Source organism: Argiope bruennichi, chromosome 3 (genome assembly GCF_947563725.1).
Source record: "Argiope bruennichi chromosome 3, qqArgBrue1.1, whole genome shotgun sequence".
Taxonomy (NCBI): domain Eukaryota; kingdom Metazoa; phylum Arthropoda; class Arachnida; order Araneae; family Araneidae; genus Argiope; species Argiope bruennichi.
In genome coordinates, this window is record NC_079153.1 from 31,837,606 (window position 1) to 31,856,010 (window position 18,405).

Genomic DNA, 18,405 nt, shown 5'->3' on the forward strand with positions numbered 1-18,405 from the left:
GAGTTCATGTAAATAATAATAATAATAATTTTAATATTGGCAAAAAGACATGATTGAGTGTTTTGATGGATTAGTTTGAATTTTACCATAACATTGAAAACAGACTGTGTACCAATTTATAATTAAAATAATGGTAAAGAAATGAAATTTATATCATTGAAAAGTTAATTTTTTGAATTTTAAGATGATGCAAACAACATTTTTGTTAGATAATAGTTTTGGAAAACATAAATATCAATTTTTATATATAAGTCATAGCAGTTATTCATTTAATGAGGGTTAGGTTATTTTAATGCTTGATTAAATTTTGTTTGATACTCATTTCTTTAATTTTGATTTCTTGTGCATCTTTTTACTCCAATTGAATGGAGTTTTTGATGATATGGCAAGTTGGTAAAAAGGACGTGTCCTCTCCAAAGAATTTCAATTGAAATTTTGTAACTCCATTAATGTGACAAATAAAGCTCAAATCTAAATTGAAATTGTATTTGTCAATTTGTTAAATAGTCATACAAATTGTATTGAAACGTTTATATGACTGTTTACAGCTGTTATATAAAATTGCATTCAAGTGGAGAGAGAAGGCTATTTAGTGTGGTTGCTTATACTAGTGGCTATCAGAACAGAGAATTAAGAATTTTGTACAAACTTTACATTCAATTTATATTAGTTACCTAAGAAAAAAAGGCTTTTTTTTAAAGATTGTTTTATTATTTTACCCCTTTGACTGCCAAATATTCCAGAACATAAATTTCCTGAAAACGGTGATGTTTAAATGTATAAAGAACAACTTTTTATGCTCTGGCCAGTTGATGGTTTAATTTTCTGTGTAAGAGCTATTACTATACTGATTTATTAGCCTTCAATGCTTCATTTTTATTTCTTACATATATAGTTAGATCCATATAAACAAATTTGCATGTCCCAAGAGCTCTGGCCAATTAGAAACTGTATTTTCTTATTGAAGAATAAATGGTAATTAAAAAAACTGAAATAATCTATTTGATTTCCAAGAAAAGAAATAATTTATTAATAGTGTTTTATAAATCAGTTCATTTCTAATTTGGTTGTTGTTATAATTTGTATTTTTTTTTTTAAATTATTTAAAAGTGTTAGTTGTTTACATTTTTTCCACCATCAAATACATAGGAAATTTTTTTTGATATTTTCAAACATTTGTTTTACATCTGATCTTTTCCAAGATGAAATAATATGTATAGATATCATCTGTAATAGCAATATATATATTTTTTATTATTCTGCCATTTAGTTCCTCATAGAAAATATATTTATGGTGATGGTTATTATTATTTCTAGGTCAAGGTGTTACAAGAAAGATTGAGATACTTACAGGGCCAACAAGGCACTGTCAGTAACTCAACTTCTTCAACATTAAATTCAACTGTTACACCAGCCTCTTCCCATTATCCAAGATCAATGATATATAACTCAGGGAATACAGCTCCATATGGTCACCAACCAATGATGCAGCCTCAAACAGTGCATTATAATCCTCAAGCTCAGCAGACAAGTACACCTCAAGATGTTGCTGTGCCTCCCACCCAGTTGGGAATTAACACTAATAGCATGAATGCTGCTCCTGCTGAAAATATACCTACAATTCCTGAAGCGGTAATTTTTTAAATTTTCATAAATTTTTTTTTATTGTTTTTATTTACATAAATCATTTGACTTTTTGTTAAACTATACTTTTTATTAAGTTGTGATAAAAGAAAAAAATGCACATTCTATGTTTTCATAATGGTTGTAACAAGTAATCATGTCACTAATTTTTAAACATATATTCAGACAAATTTAAAATTTCAGAAAATATGATATTATTTAAATTTTTTTGATAGCAAAATCAATTAATTATATAAGAATTAAAAAAAATTAGAATAAAGCATTTTATTTAAGATGGTTTGTCATGATTACTTATATTATTGCTATTATCTTACATAATATATTAATTTCTGTTGAGAGTAGAGAATAAATACCATTTATAAAAATATTTAATTGGAGTAAAATGTTTTATACATTATTTATATGTTTGTTATATTTTTATTCTAAACTTTGATAAATTAATCACTTTATCAAAACCAAAGTCAGAAAAAGGAATTAAACTATTTATAATGAAATTCCAATTTTCTTTTATTGCTTTTTCAAATATCTCTTAGAAATGGACCAAGTCCTTTTAAGAATATTAAATTTAAATATTTAAAAAAATTATTATATGCAAATTATTTGACATATATATGTGAATGTATATCACAAATCAATTAAATCAGTAAAATTAAAGAATGAGATGTGTTGTTTGCACACTTTACCAAAAATTTATATATATATATATATACAGTGTCTCACAAAAGTGATGGGACACTTGCGCTTTACAAAAGGAAACTGTAATAAAATAAATAAATAAACATGTACAAAATTTTTTTGGGTGTGTTTCATATTTAAAGTTAGTAACAATTGTTACATAACATACATTTTGTCAAAATATTAAAATATTAATTTAATAAAAATACAATTGTTTAGAACGGAGCAAAAAATGGCTCACATAAGTGATGGGACACTTACTTTTCCATCAAATATTTATCCAAAAATTTTACTTTTTAAAAGGTCTTAATATTTTGTTGGATTTCCTTTTACTTTTAAAACATGATTTAATCTTCTTGGCATGGATTCGACTAATTTTTTTGTGATTTCTGGAGTGATTTTACCCCATTCTTCTTCAAGCACCGATTTTAATTGTTGTTTTGAAGAAATGGTGTGTTTGCGAATTCTTGATTCCAATTCTTGCCAAATATTCTCTATGGGATTTAACTCTGGAGATTTTAGTGGTGTTTTTATTATTTCAGGACAGTTATACAGCAGCCAGAGTCTAACGTTCAAAACAGTGTGCTTGGGAACATTGTCCTGGTAGAATTTAAAATCGTTATGAAGGTTCAATTTCCATGCTGAAGATTTCAAATTTTGCTTTAAAATGTCAATATACTTGTACTGATCCATTATACTGTCAATAAAAACAAGATTACCAACTCCTGCGGACGATTAAATCCCATACCATAACTCCTCCTCCACCATGTTTTACTGTTGGCAACAAGTTTTGTTTACGAAATTCTTCCCTGAGTTTTCTCCACACCAAGATTCTACCATCAGAATCACATATATTAAATTTACTCTCATCAGCAAATATAACTTTATTCCACTTATCAGAATTCTTATTTATGTTGGATTTTGCAAAAGCTAGTCTGAGTTTTCTATTCTTTTCACTTATGAATAATTTTTTCCTGGCTCCTTTACTGTGATATCCAGCAGATCGAATTACTCTTCTAATAGTCTCAGAATTAACAATTATTCCATATAATGCTTGTAAATCAGCAGCAACTTTAAGAGCACTCTTTCTTGGATTTTTTTAATACTTCGAACGATCGCTTTATTCCATTGGATAGCTTTGATGGTCGGCCAGGTCTTTTCTTTTATCCTGAATAATATGATTCTTTTTTGTATCGTTTAATGATATTGAAAACTGTTGAATGACTCAAGTTAACTGTTTCAGCAGTTTTTCTAATAGATTTTCCACGTTCAATATGCAAATTAATAACTAATTTTCGAATTTCAGGCGAAGTTTCTTTTTATTTAGCATTAATGGCTGCACAGAGCTAAAAAACACAAAAATTCCAAAACAAACTGAAGAGAAATACTGCAGACGATTTTATAAATTATTGCCAATTGCTTTTGAGTAAAAATAAAACCACCAAAAATATTTTTGTTGCTTATTTCAGATTATTTTTGTTGCATATCTAATGGTGTCCCATCACTTATGTGAGCTATTTTTTGCTCCGTTCTAAATTATTGTATTTTTATTAAATTAATATTTTAATATTTGGATAAAATGTATGTTATGTAATAATTGTTACTAAATTTAAGTATGAAACACACCCACAAAAAATTTGTACATGTTTTTTTAATTTATTTTATTACAGTTTCCTTTTGTAAAGCACAAGTGTCCCATCACTTTTGTGAGACACTGTATATATATATATTGTAGAGATTTCCTGGTATGATAGCATATTTTATCTTGGGAAAAAAGCTCCTTATTTTTGTTAAAATGCTGAACTTGAATTGTATTTAAATTGTGATATGTGCGTAGGGGAGTTTGGTTCAAGGGAATAATTAAACATTATGAGTTTATGAAAATATTTTCTTTCATTTTTTTCTTGGTTGGGAGGTCAGTTTAATTTTAACTATTGTTTTTTGTATTTCTTTGGGAGATTTAAAAATATATCTCTTCCTGAATTCTAGATAGTGATAGTATATTATTGTTGGGCTTAGCATACTTGCAGTTTTTAATTTTTCAATATTTTGTACTTTCATATATTTTATAATATTGTGTATTGCTACTGATGACTCAAAAGACATAAATTAATTTGAAATAAATTAGTATGCTGAAATGAATAATATTAACCCATATTTTTCATATTTATTAACATATTTATTTTGTTTATTTAGAGAAAATTTAATGTACACTTCAAATATTAAATAAATAGTGTTTATTTGATGTAATTTTTTTAACAAAAATTATTCTAATGACTCTTTTTATGCTAAAAGAAACTTTAGAATTAAGCAGAGTTTAATCTGTATTTTTTTAAAAATTACTGCATTTTAAAGCTAAATTAATTGCTGATTTTGACACAAATATTAATATCTTTTAGAGTACAAAAGATATTACTCCATAAGATTTTCAGCATATTTTCTGTTTAGATATACAGTGGCTCAAACAATTGAGAGTACACTTTACTTTTATTTGATAAATTTGACTTTCAATATAGATAAAACTTTACTGAGAAGTTCAAACATGTTTTTATTTGAACACATAACGAATTGTTTAATTTAAAATTAAAATAAAGAACAATCTACGAAAAACTTATAAATTGAAATGCTTTAGAAGCATTTTAAATAAACATACGCAGATTTTTACCTCAAAAAAATTTTGAATACACCAATGAAATTTTGTAATATTTCACAGAAGTGTTAGTATTTAAATGTATGTCTGTTTTCTTTCATAATGACAATTTTTGATGGTATCTGAAGATATTTTTCCCCATTCTTCTTGCAACACTTGTTTTAAATGGGTTTTGTTTAAAGTTTTGGCTTTTTAAACCGCTATTTCAAGTGTGTGCCACAGATATTCATGCATTGATTCTGGGGTGCTGTGGTGATGGGTGTAACTGTTTTTTATAATGAAAAAGACACCACATTTTGACATTATGTGCAGTGTGTTTTGAGGTCGTTATGCTGCAGAAAATGGACTTTCCATCTAAACAAATTTTTTAGCACTTTCCTTTAGATTGTTGCAACCATATGGTTTGTCCAACTTGCTGTGGAAATTTCTCAAATCATAGGCAAAAATGCAAGTGCTGATACTGTGCAAAATGTAATTATACAAGCTGGATATAAAAGTCGAAGTATTAGAGAGAAACCATTCATCACAAATTCAGAAAAAGCATTTGAAGTTTGTAAAAACTCATGAATTGAAGACCAATAACTTTTGAAAGAAAGTTATATTTAGTGATGAAAGAAAACTCAACATTTTTGATAGTAACAGCCATTGCACCATACAGAGAAGGCCTAATACTGCTTTGGATCCAAAAAATTTACGTCCTGCAGTTAAACATGGTGGTGACTCCGTCATGATTTGGTGTTGTATGACTTCATCTGGAGTAGGAAATTTAGTTCTTATAGATGGTATTATAAACCATATGGTTTACTTGAATATACTTCACAGCCATCTAAAGGAAAGTGATAAAAATTTGGATTTAGATGGAAATTTCATTTTCCAGCAGGGCAATGACCCCAAATAGAATGCATGTAACGTCACAATGTGCTGATTTTTTCCCCTTGTAAATGGTAGTTACGCACACTACCACAGTCTACCGACATTATTATCATTGAATATCTGTGGACCACACTCAATAATAGTTCAAAAATACAAAATTAAAAGTAAAACCCATTTAAAGTAGTGTTGCAAGAAGAATGGCATAAAATATCTTCAGATGCCATCAAAAATTGATCGAATCGGTACCATGATGTTTAATGTTCATTATAAAAGCCAAAAGACCTGCAACTAAATATTGACACTTTCTTTCATTGCAAGATATTATAAAAATTTCATTGGTGTATTTTCAATTTTTTGAAACAAAAATCTGCATATGTTTATTTAAAATGCTTCTGAAACTTTCCAATTAAAAATTTTTTTGTTGCTTGTTCTTTGTTTTTATTTTAAATTGAACCATTTGTTTATAATATGTATAATAAAATAAATATATAATATAAATATATATATAATAAAAATATGTTTGCACTTCTCAATAATGTGTTATTTAAATTGAATGTTGGATTTATCAAGTAAAAGTAAGGTGTACTCTCAATTCTTTGAGCCACTGTATATTGAATTATTGATAAAAAAATGTTTTATTATTTTTTTTAGACCACCTTTGATTCTGAAAACGTGGGACCTAATCATTACCCTGCATCAGGGTCTGAAGTAATGCCTACTTTATCTCTGCAAGAACAACCAGGAATAACACCTGATCCATATGAAATGACTTTCAATGATGAACCACCACCTAAAATGAAACGACGACCACCCAAAGAACCCAAACCCAAGAAGCCGAAATCACCTAAACCACCTAAATCTCCTAAACCAAAAAAGCCAAAGAAATCTAAAAAAACAGAAGAAGCACCCCCTGCTGATGCTGTGCCCCCTAATCTTCAAGATAATGTTTTAGTAAGTATTTGATTTTTTTTTTTAATTATATAGTAGCTTTTTATATAAATTAAGTTGAATGATCAACTAAAAACATATTTCCTTGATAGTAAAATTTGCTACATGTGCATGAAACATAGGATATGAATAGATTTTTTTAGTAATTTTGTGTTAAATTTTCTTTCTAGCAGTTTAAATAAAACACTGGTGAGATATTAGTTACTTTTCCATGTCATGAAAGTTTTTTTAAGTTATTGTGTATTTTCAATAACTAAAAAATTTGAAGTTAGCAGTATGCTACAATATATAACATAAAATAACAGGAAAATAACTAAAATATTATTAATTTTTATGATTCAGAGAAGAACTTTTTAGCATTTTCATTTCTTAATCAAAAGCAGTTTATTGCGGACATCTTGGTTTTGCTCTTAGAAATGTACTTGTCTTGTCTCCATATTGTTTGATAAGAATATTGTTGGTATTACTGTTTCTGGTGATTGATTTGTTATTTTTTTCTGGGCCTATTTTACAAAATTTTATTTATTCATCTTAAAGAAAGTAATAGATATTGTGTAATCATATAGGTAGATTGATGTTTGTTATTATTTTTCTTCTTCTTTAATATACATGAATTTTACCTAAATCATCCATATATATTGGGCAAAAATCAGCATAAATGAAAATTTAGTTTTGGAGTTAAAAATTTTATGTAGATTTTATAAATATTGTTAATTTCTTCAAAATTGCATATTTAGGAAAGAATTAAGGGTACTTTTCCATTTTACCAGTTCTGGCGATAAAGTCGCCAATAATGATGCAACCAACGCCAAACGGAATATCCCCGCTGGTAACCGTAACAAGTAACTGCTTGGTGTGATTTGTTTCGGCGACTGTGTGCTGTCGCCAAAAAGTCTGCTTGCCGAGATTTGCGCTGGTATAATGGAAAAGTACCGAACTAAGGAATATAATTTTGCAAAAATATACAAGAAAAACAAAATACAGATTACTAATTTTTTTTATTGTTATAATTGTTTATACTTTTGTTTATTGAATTATAATTTGTAATGTGAAGAAAGTAGTTTTTCTTATCATTATAGTTCAGTGTATTTGCACTCGATAAAATTGAATAATTTTTCTCTTTGTAAAATTAAAAATAAATGTTTTTGGATTTATTTGGATGTTTTTCCACCACAGCCATCTACTGAAGGTACATCTGAAAATAATGTTACACTACCTGAAGGAGAACAATTACCTCCTGATACTGGAGCTCCCCCTGCAAAACCTAAGAAACCTAGAAAAAGGAAAGTTAAAGAAAATGAAGGGGAACCTAAAGAACCTAAGCCTAAGAAACCACGGAAACGACCTGAAAAGAAACCTAAGCAACCAAAAGCAGAGGAAGGTGTTGAAAATACCCCCAATGATGGCAACAATAATAGTCTTGAAAATGCTGATGAGGAAAAACCTACAGATTCTTCAGCAGAAGCAAATGGTGTGGCTGCTGGTGATGATGAAACAAAAGAAAACATTGAAGTTGACAAAGAAACCAAAGAAAAGAAGCCTTCTAAATCCAAGTCTCCTAAAACTCCCAAAGATGGTGTTCCTAAAGAACCTAAGAAATCCTCTCCGAAGAAGAAACTTCCGAAGTAAAAATTTTTTCTCTTACTTGTCCTGAAATGTATCCTGTAATGAAGAATGCTATTTAAACTTAGTGTTTCTAATACGCTGAAATTTTATAAATAGTTTCATTTAAAAAAGTATTTATTATTTTATGAAATTCTGAATTTGGTAGTTTAGATTAACCCCTTTGGACAGACACTTGTGGAAAAAAGTGCTCCCACAAGATGGGGCCAAGCAAACATTGACTATCAGTATAGACCAGAGCATTTTATCCCACTAAGCCTTATGCAAGTTGTATTTCATAAAATATGCATAATGGTTCATAAAAAGTATTATTTACATAGAAATGAAATAATTTTATAAATATATGACAATTGATATATTTCTAATCATGATTAAAAACAATGAAAAATACTTGACATTTAATACTAAAAAAATATATTTAGTGCATTTTTTTATGATTAATAGTACTTAAATTATGATTAATAGTTTTATGATTAATAGTTACACCAAATTACTGATACAAAATATAAAAACATAAGAAAAAATAAATATCTACAAATAATATTTTTAAATATTTAATAAAAATTGTAATAATTAATGCTTTTGAGTATGAGAAATCTCAAAGATACAAATTTTTGTAGAGCTCGACATTAGACAATTTATATTCATAGACAGCAGATTTTTTTTTTTTTTTTTGCTTTAAGCAAACTGTGCATTTTCTAAGTTTTCAATAATTTATTTTACTATAAATTTAATATTTCTTTACTATTGTTGGAAAAATCCATAGATTGATCATTCATAAATTTACACACGCACACACACACACCCTGAAAAGATAAGTGCTCTTGTAGCCATATCTACACAAATGAAATTGGGCATAAGCCCTTGATAGAATAATATTCTATCCTGAATGAGAGTATGAGTTATAACAGCTGCTTCAAAGTCAGCTTTTGTTTGTCTTTACATTAGCAAACACTTGTTTCTTTTTATCTCCCCTCCCCTCGAAAATCTAATGATTAACAAATACTTTACGAACCCCAATTTGACCTTGTGGTAGAGAAATACTAATGTATGGAACAGTCTCTTGATAAAAACATGAATTAGGTATGCCTTTTGATAGAATTTATTTCATTCCTAAAGCCAGATGCAGGGTGCAGCATTCATTCTTGGAGGGAATCCAAGCAAAATACATATATGCAACATTCATCCTGAAGGGGTTAATCATAGGAGATTTGTACTGTCATTGCAGAATCTTATAATTGGGTGCTTCTAATGTCTAATATAATATTCAAATATAATAGCATTATCAATTCAATTTTTCCTGTTTTTCAACAAACATTCTCACATTTTTTGAAACAAAGTTTCATGGGCCTATTGAGTATCTTAAAAAGCCGTATAGTGCATGCCATAAAAATATTTTTGTGAAACTGGTAGATTAATTTAACTGAAATTCTTCTCCAACTTTAGCTGCTATACTTTTTCCTTGCAGTATTTCTGTTTATGATAACATTTCTTTTTCTTTTCCTTTTTAATAGGATTGCCTTAAAATTCACTAGTAAGAAAAAGAAGAAAAAACCTTTAGCTGTGTCTGATAATTCTGATATAGAAAAGACACCACCACCATCTCCAGAAGCTGCAGAGGGAATAACTGTGAGTAAAATATATTATTCATTTTGATATATTTCTGCTATGAGATGTATTTATAAATGGTTAAATTATGGTGCATGTACTGTATAAGGAAGAAGGCGCAATTACATCTTTATTGCATATTTTAAAGGTGCAATGACTTGAAAGCTAGCAAGTAGTTTATTATAATAAGTATTTTTATTGTTGCAAATTCACGAGTTTCTGTAATGAGAAGAAATTTACAACACCATTTCAAAATTTCAGATATATTTGGAAAGGTTAAAAATACCCATTTAAGTATAAAATAAGAATGAAAACTCATTAGTTCTAGCTTAAAAATGTTATATTAAAACCATATAATATGCTTTTATTGATTCTTGTAACTGTTAAATTATCTTCTTAAATTTCATAAATGTTTTTGCTTTTTTAGTTTAAATATTATTTTTAATTTAGCTATTGAAATAATTAAATCTTTAAAGTTATATTGTTTCTTGCATACAAATATGTTATTTTTTCTGTTTGCCAATAATGCCAATTTTTAATTGTATTTGTGAGTTGCTTTGTTCACTGTTTGTGATATATTAACTGTAATAATTGGTTTAAGATCTTTTTATTTTTTTCAGTAATTGCATTAATTGATTTAAAATACCAATTTATTTACTTAAGTGACTGTAAATTGGAACTCATTTTTTGATGTGTGATATACAGTTTGTTAGAATTTTCTACTATATATTTTCTTGTCAGGATCTTGATAATTATCTTATTAAAAATATTTATGATTAATTTGCATTGTTTTCCCCAAAAATTTGGATCTGACTATTTTTTTGATATTTTAATGACATTTTATTTCGTTATCTTAATAAAGATTGTCAAAATTCGTTATATATACTGTTAAACTTCTTGAAACTTTTCCAAAGAATTCATTTTAAATTATTTGAAAATTTAATATTTTAGAAACGAAGATCTGCTAGAAATACTGAGAGAAAAAAGTATACAGATGATATTGAACTTCATTTGTCTGATGATGAAACAATAGAGATGGATTTTGCACAGTCATCCAAACAAGATGGAAAACTTGTTCAAGTCGTTGTGGTGAGTGATGAAAACTTAAAGTATTTATTATTATTATTTTCATAGAGTGATTATTCCTACTGACTGAATCAGTAAATTTCATGTATGTTGCTTTATTCTTTGATGGACTGTTGTTTTAGGGCAGCCTAGACTATGATTCCTAAAATATTAAAATAAATACTTAAGTTGAATATCATATAGTTTGCAAAATTCTTTCATATACTATGTAAAAAAGTTGTGTGATAGATGCTCTTATATTAATAGATTTAAATTAGGAATTTGGTAATTAATTTTCATAGATAGTTATTTTAACAATTTTATGCTTTACATATGATCTAAACTGAATATATGTCCCTGCATAAATCCATTTTATAATTTTGTCACACTAATTAGAATTCTAGTGATATTTTATTCAAGAACAAAATAAATATATATGCTCATAAATATTGTTACTAATAAGGTGAGCCTTAAAATCATTTATAAATCAAAAATAAAATTATTTCCAAAATTATTATATATGAAATTACTTGCTGAATATTTTCAACAAAAATTATTAAAGCATAGTATTAAGATTTTAAACAGAATCAAAAGTAGTTATATGATCTTAAGGTATTAGTAGCTGTTTGATTCAAATTCATTTAATTATTCAAATATTCATTCTAATTGAGTGTTAGAATTTATACATATTAGAATTTTTTTAGGCTGTTTTACCTATAACAATAATGTTTTCATATGGATTTATAGGATAATCACAATGAAGACTACATGGTTGTTGAAAAGATATTGGCTGTTAGAACTGTTCAGAAGGAGGTACAATATAAGTATATTTATTATGTAAAAAATGGAAATTTTAAGAAAAATTAATATTTATTATATTTTAATTCTGTTTAAATTCTAATATATAATTTTTAATTAAATGTTATTTACAGGTTGAAAATAATGCAGGAAGTGATGCTGAAAACAGTACTCCAGAAACTGTTGGTGTTGAAGAGTACTATGTGAAATATAAAAATCTGTAATTATTGGTTCTTATTGATTCCTAAGTTAAATTTACATTGTCTATATTTTTTTAAAAAAAATTATTTGCCATGTTTATTTACTGATGTATTCTTATTTTTGATTCCTTATATTGATGAGTTTTATAAATTTTCAGGTCATATATTCATTGTGAATGGAAAACTTTGGAAGAGTTGGAAAAGGGGGATAGGCGGTTCATCCAGAAGGTTAAAAGATTCAAACAGAAGAAGGAAACTTTTAACTTTTTTGATTTTGTACGTATAATTTTTTTTATTTTTTTTACTGTGTTTATTTTTACTTTCACTCAAAATTATTTTAATTTTAATTTTCTTCGTGGAAGTAAAGAATTGACATAATATATTTATTTTGATTCACAAAATATTCAGATCCTAGAAGAATTAGCTGAGCATTTGTTTGTTGCAAGATTTTTTGAAAATTTGAATTCGTCATGTATAATTTGTAAATAATGTTATTTGAAAATGAATCTTAATTTGTGGCCTATCAACTTATATGATATTGCTATTTGCTTTCTCCCCAGATTTGATACATTATAGACCTGTTATATAGTATTTGATTAATATATGTTTTTTTTTTTTTTCTTCAAAAGATTCTTTTCAAAAAGAAATATGGAATTTTGTTGCTCCCAAATCAGATTTTGGTGCTTTAAAAGGCAACAGTGTTTGTTTTTGAGTACTTGAAATGGTGTATTGATTTTATTAAGTTAATATTTAATTTTGGTTTGCTCTTATTTATTTAAAATTAGATGGTTGAAATTGTATTTTTATTCAGTAACTGTATTTCAGTTCAATATCAGTATCAGTTCAATTCAATATTAGTATTTCCTTTCTCAAGAATTTTGATAACTTTAACCTATTAATAATGATAACTGAATTGAATAAAATCTCCTTCTTCTAACCCTTAAAAATAGTTACAGTTAATGAATTTAATTTGTCCCATAATAATAGTAGTGAAAGAAAATAATTTTTGAGCACACATTAAAAATTTAGATTAAACTAAAAAATAAATTTAAAATGCTATTCCTTATTTTGAGTATTAAGATAGTTTGTGGATTTTTAATAATTATTGTTACTCCATTGTAAACATGCTGGTTGGATCCTTTAACTGTGAAGTATTACTTTCTCATTCTTTTCTGGAAGAAAAAGTTTGATGGTTTTGAAGCTTGTTTTATGGACTTTTTTGTAATCAAATTTCTGAACAAAGTAAACTTGGGAAATTCATTGCCATGAGTTGTTTATTTTATTGTGTCTCGCCTGGCAAGAGAAATATGCTAAGAAGAGGTTTTTCTCCATTATCTTTACATCTATGCCCATACTTTCATTTTTTAAAAGAATCAACATTAACATAAGGTTTACCTTGACAATTATTTTCTTGAGCACATTACAGAGATTTTGATAGATCATTCTATTGCACTTAAATTGTTTTGTAATTAACATAATAAGTGCACCTTTCTCTAACTTTTTCTTTTGATACATCAAGTACCAGACAATCACTACATTATCCTTGCTTGAAAACTCTTTACTTTTCAATGGATTGATATGCAACTGAAGTAAAACAGTTGTTTTTGCTCATCAGATTAGAAAAATAGTTATTATTCATAATAATTAGGTTAACCTATATATATATTTATATATATATAGTAACCAAATGTTGAATATGATGTCATTTGAGAATTAGACAACCAAATGCCTTTTTATGCCTTTGAAACATAATGGTCAATTTTTTGCTGCTTTTACAGAATTAATTTTACATAAAAATTATCTTTTCTCTCAGGTCATTTAGTTGCAGTACAGAATGGTCATATGCTCCTTTTAAGCTTTATGACTTTACGTACTTTTATCCTTAGAAAGATAAATTTGACTTGACATTACTTTATGATATAGTCCATTTTCATCTTTGATTTACATATTTTTTTGGAGCAAATGACAATGAGTTCCAGTCTCTATTTTCTTATCTATTGATCTGCCACAGTTACATCAACTAATTTTTCTTTCCCTTGAGTTTGTTTAAGAAAACAATGCTTACCAGTTTTCTGCAGTTCTTTTTGGCCTATTTTTTTTCCCTGCCAAATTTTTTTCTGTTTTTCATATTAGTGACCTTTGATTGGTATATCCTGTTTACTTAGATTTGTAAACTAAAGTTTTGTGAATTTTTCCATTTTATCACATGCTTTTATTACAATTGGTGTTTTCATTTCCTTTTACTCTTATTATTAGAACCCCTTTTATAGACAAAAGACTGTGAAATTTTTAACTGCACCTCTGCATTTTGCTTATCCAATTCTGAAATTAGTCATTTTTAATTATTATTTTAATCCATTTTTCATTAATAATTCAAAGACCAAACCAACAATAGTGGTATTTGGTTGTTCAACTGATTTCAAGTCAGATTTGTTAGTTTATTTAAAGATGCCCAAATAAAAAAAAAATGCAAAACACATCTCTGCATACTAAATGCATGTTTTTTAAAGTAGAAGTAGAAGAAAATTCTCAACACAGAATTCCTGATAGCTGTGTGGTGACATGGCATGATCACCAGATGTATCCTTACAAATATGGATAAAAATTCTTCAAATGTTAATACTAGTTGAAAGTGAAAGTTTGGTTAGTTCTGTATTTCAAAACAGATAACATTAAAAGTTGTAGTGATTGTACTAAACGAATATTTTTGCATGTATTTAAATGCATTGGTTCCGAAGCCTAAGTTTTTCATACTACAAAACATATAAGATTAATTGCAATCACATTAAGCAGACTCCATTTTATATGGTTAATGCCTAATATAATTTACCCTTTTTATCAGAGTGCAACTTATAGAAATAAAATGTAGTAAAACAGATTTGAATAGAAGATGGAACTTCATTCCTTGCTTGTCTTTACTTCTGCTTTTATCATGTTATGTTGTTTTTCATAGAATATGTTGATGAATTAGTAGAATTTTGAAATACCTTTCCTTATGTTCATAGCATCTTTTTTTTTTTTTTTTTTTTTTTTTTTTTGCTTAGATTCTAAGTTTAAAATTTTTAATAACTAAGTTTGCTGTGTACACTGTATATATATTTTATTCTCAAAAATTGTCTCCAACCTTTCAACTAAGCAAATAATCTTGTAAGTAATGAAATTTCTAGTTTTTACTGGCTTGTAGGTATGAAACTGTACGCTCTTATTCTTTTTTTATTTTCAGCTGGAGGAAGAACCTTTCAACCCTGATTACATTGAAGTGGACCGAGTGCTTGATGTGAATGAAATAAAAGACGTTGCAACAGATGATTCTACAAAAACTGAAGCAGCATCTCCAAAACCAGCATCTGAAGAACAAGTGCAAAATGATGAACAAAAAGATTCCGGCAAAGAAATTGTGCCAGAAGAGGCCAGTAGTGAGCCTCAGGTTGAGGAATCTAATGAAGAAGATAAGGAATCTAATGAAGAAGATAAGGAATCTAATGAAGAAGATAAGGAATCTAATGAAGAAGATAAGGTAAAACCAGAAGACTCAGATATTAGTCTTGAAAATAAAACACTTCCTGAAGATGTGAAGGATGATGAAGATTCTGAAGTTAAAACTGATGATACTTCTGAACAATCTGATGTGATAAAATCTGAATCAAAAGAAATGGTTGATGAGGAAATTTCCAAAACTGATGGAAGTACCTCTGCTGCTGATGTTGTTAAAGCTGACGATGAAGAAAAGGAAGCAGCATCGAGTGAGAATAAAGAACCAGAACAGAAAAATGAAAAGTGTAAAGTGACTCGTCACTATTTAGTCAAATGGCGAGCTCTAACTTATGAAGAAAGTACTTGGGAATTAGAAGATGATGTTGATCAAGATAAAATCGAACAATTTTTGCGCTTTAAAGATCCACCTCCAAAAGAAAAATGGAAAGTAAGTAATTTTGTATGCTATTTTGAAAATTTAAAATGCCACTATATAAAGGGCATTTATTTAATATTAGTCACTGCAGTGATCAGCTGGTTTCTTAGATTATTGACCTCAAAAAATTTTTTAATTAACATGTTTATACATAATTTAATGTCTTTCTCGGAAAAGTATTTTTAACTTCAAATTTTAATAGACTTGAAACTTTTACTCTTTTAGAACCCTTTAATAGTTATGTTTATTGTACTATGCATCTTTCTAGTTTACTATCATTTCATCTAAAATTTGAATGTTCTTATGAAATGGGAACATGTTTTTCAAATCAAAATGTGTTCATAATGATAAAAAGTAGAATAATTTGTGTATATCACAAAATATATTTTATTGTTACATAATATTTTGGAGGATTATTAACAGAAATTTCTTTGATTCAGTAAATTGTAAAAAAAAAAAAAAAAAATCCTTATACTATTATAAAGAGCAAAAATTTAGCTAGCATTTGATTATAAAATGTCTGAGAAAGCTGATTTCTAAATTTTCCGTATTAGTAAAAAAAAAATCCTGATTTAAAACAATTTATTAAAATTTACCATTCATTAATACTTAAATGGAGTACTTTTAACCTTTTGTGGCACAAAATCTTTTAAATTTTAAACTCGGGTTCGCCTAACACCTGTTCAGTAATTTATAAAAAAAAAAAAAATTAATTCTAAACTTACTTTTTTCCCTTTATAACTGAACAATGTTATGCGTTCCATGTAGTGAAACATTGCATATTAAAAGTTTAAAGATTAAAAAAAGACTGATTTTCTCAAAGAAAGACACGAGTTTAATTAAAATCAAAAGTTAGTTCTGATATCAACGTTAAGTTCCGAATTTGATACATTAATGAATTTTAAAATCATTAGAAATTAGATATATAAAGGGTCTAATTTCTAATCAACAAATTTTTTTTATGGCACTCAGTTTACTCCCCCCCCCCCCACCCCCCACCCCCAATGTTGTTTATAATGTAAAATATTTTTCTAATGAACATATTTTACAAGATTTTTTTTTGTGATTGAAATTGGATTTTTAATAATAAAAATTTAACCATTCGTTGCTGTATGTTAATGGACATATATGTTACAAACAGTATTCATTTGATTTGATGAAATTATTATTTTAGACAAAGAAACGTCCTAAACCATCAGAATGGAATCAACTTGCTGAATCTCCAGTTTATAAGGGAGGCAATACTTTGAGAGAATATCAGCTAGAAGGTGTAAATTGGTTGACCTTTTGTTGGTATAACAGGTAATATACCTATAGTTTTAATGAATGTTATTATTTTAAAGATTATTTTAATATTTCACTAATTTACTTATTAACATTTTAATTTTTCTAGCCAAAATTGTATATTGGCTGATGAAATGGGTCTTGGCAAAACTATACAGTCAATCACTTTTTTAAATGAAATAAATAATTATGGCATTCCTGGACCCTTCTTAGTTATTGCACCATTATCCACAATCGGGAATTGGCAAAGAGAATTTGAAACATGGACAGATTTGAATACAATAACTTATCATGGAAGGTTAGTATGTTTTTTGCTCTTTTATTTATTTGCAAGAAAATCCCCCCCCCCTACAATTTGGTTTCATCACTTTCAAAATATGGATCTTTAATAAATCTTACCTTTACTTAAAAGTTTAAAAAAAATTTGTTTAGAGTTTAGAAATAACTTGGAAAGCTTGCAAAATCTAGGCCTCCATATTCTAATTTTTTTTTATTTTATGAAAATTCTTCATTTATTAAAATTTTTAGTGTAAATTAAATAACTTATTTTAAGTATTTAAAAAATATCAATATAATATTTTAGCTTTATGAATGAATCTTCAACTTTTTTAGGTATTTGAATTTAATTGATTTCCTTTCAGCCTGTATTTGTTTTGCAGTCGTAGGTTCCATGTTATAAATTTATACAAATATCAATTAATATAAGTCAATTTATTTCAAATTTTTGACTTAAATATAGACATCTAGTGCTGTGCAATGTGAATGAAATTTGATGTCTATTTAAATGCATTTTATGGTTTTCTTTTGCTTTGGAATAGTGACAATGTTTTCCCTCAGTCTTTGCAATTTTGAGGTAAATAAATTCATTGAAATTGATTAATTCACATTAATGACTGCTTAAACTTGGTTTTAAATCTTATGGGAATTTTTTTAACTGATGAATTATGGATGGAAAGGACACAAAACTTATTTCTTTATCAGAGTCTGTTTTATTAAAGATATGTTGAAAATGTCTTTAAAAATCAAGAAACAATTATTGTTTTCCATAGAATTGCTCTTGAGTAATAGTTGTGAATAAATTTCTGTAATGTGATGACACTAATTTTCCTATGTAATATGAATTTATA

The 18,405-nt window shown here is 27.2% G+C and overlaps 1 protein-coding gene across 6 annotated transcripts in view; it reads left to right on the top strand.

Moving 5' to 3' along the window:
• Positions 1 to 18,405, top strand: part of LOC129963189 (chromodomain-helicase-DNA-binding protein 7-like) — a 63,903-nt gene that overhangs the window by 14,338 nt on the left and 31,160 nt on the right. For all 6 annotated transcript variants that reach the window (XM_056077353.1, XM_056077352.1, XM_056077357.1 and 3 more), the window contains exons 3-13: positions 1,318 to 1,632; positions 6,494 to 6,793; positions 7,967 to 8,415; positions 9,928 to 10,042; positions 10,973 to 11,110; positions 11,834 to 11,899; positions 12,019 to 12,104; positions 12,243 to 12,360; positions 15,308 to 16,006; positions 17,169 to 17,296; positions 17,388 to 17,576. In XM_056077353.1, coding sequence (XP_055933328.1) covers positions 1,318 to 1,632; positions 6,494 to 6,793; positions 7,967 to 8,415; positions 9,928 to 10,042; positions 10,973 to 11,110; positions 11,834 to 11,899; positions 12,019 to 12,104; positions 12,243 to 12,360; positions 15,308 to 16,006; positions 17,169 to 17,296; positions 17,388 to 17,576 — 2,603 coding nt within the window. The remainder of the gene's footprint in view (positions 1 to 1,317; positions 1,633 to 6,493; positions 6,794 to 7,966; positions 8,416 to 9,927; positions 10,043 to 10,972; positions 11,111 to 11,833; positions 11,900 to 12,018; positions 12,105 to 12,242; positions 12,361 to 15,307; positions 16,007 to 17,168; positions 17,297 to 17,387; positions 17,577 to 18,405) is intronic.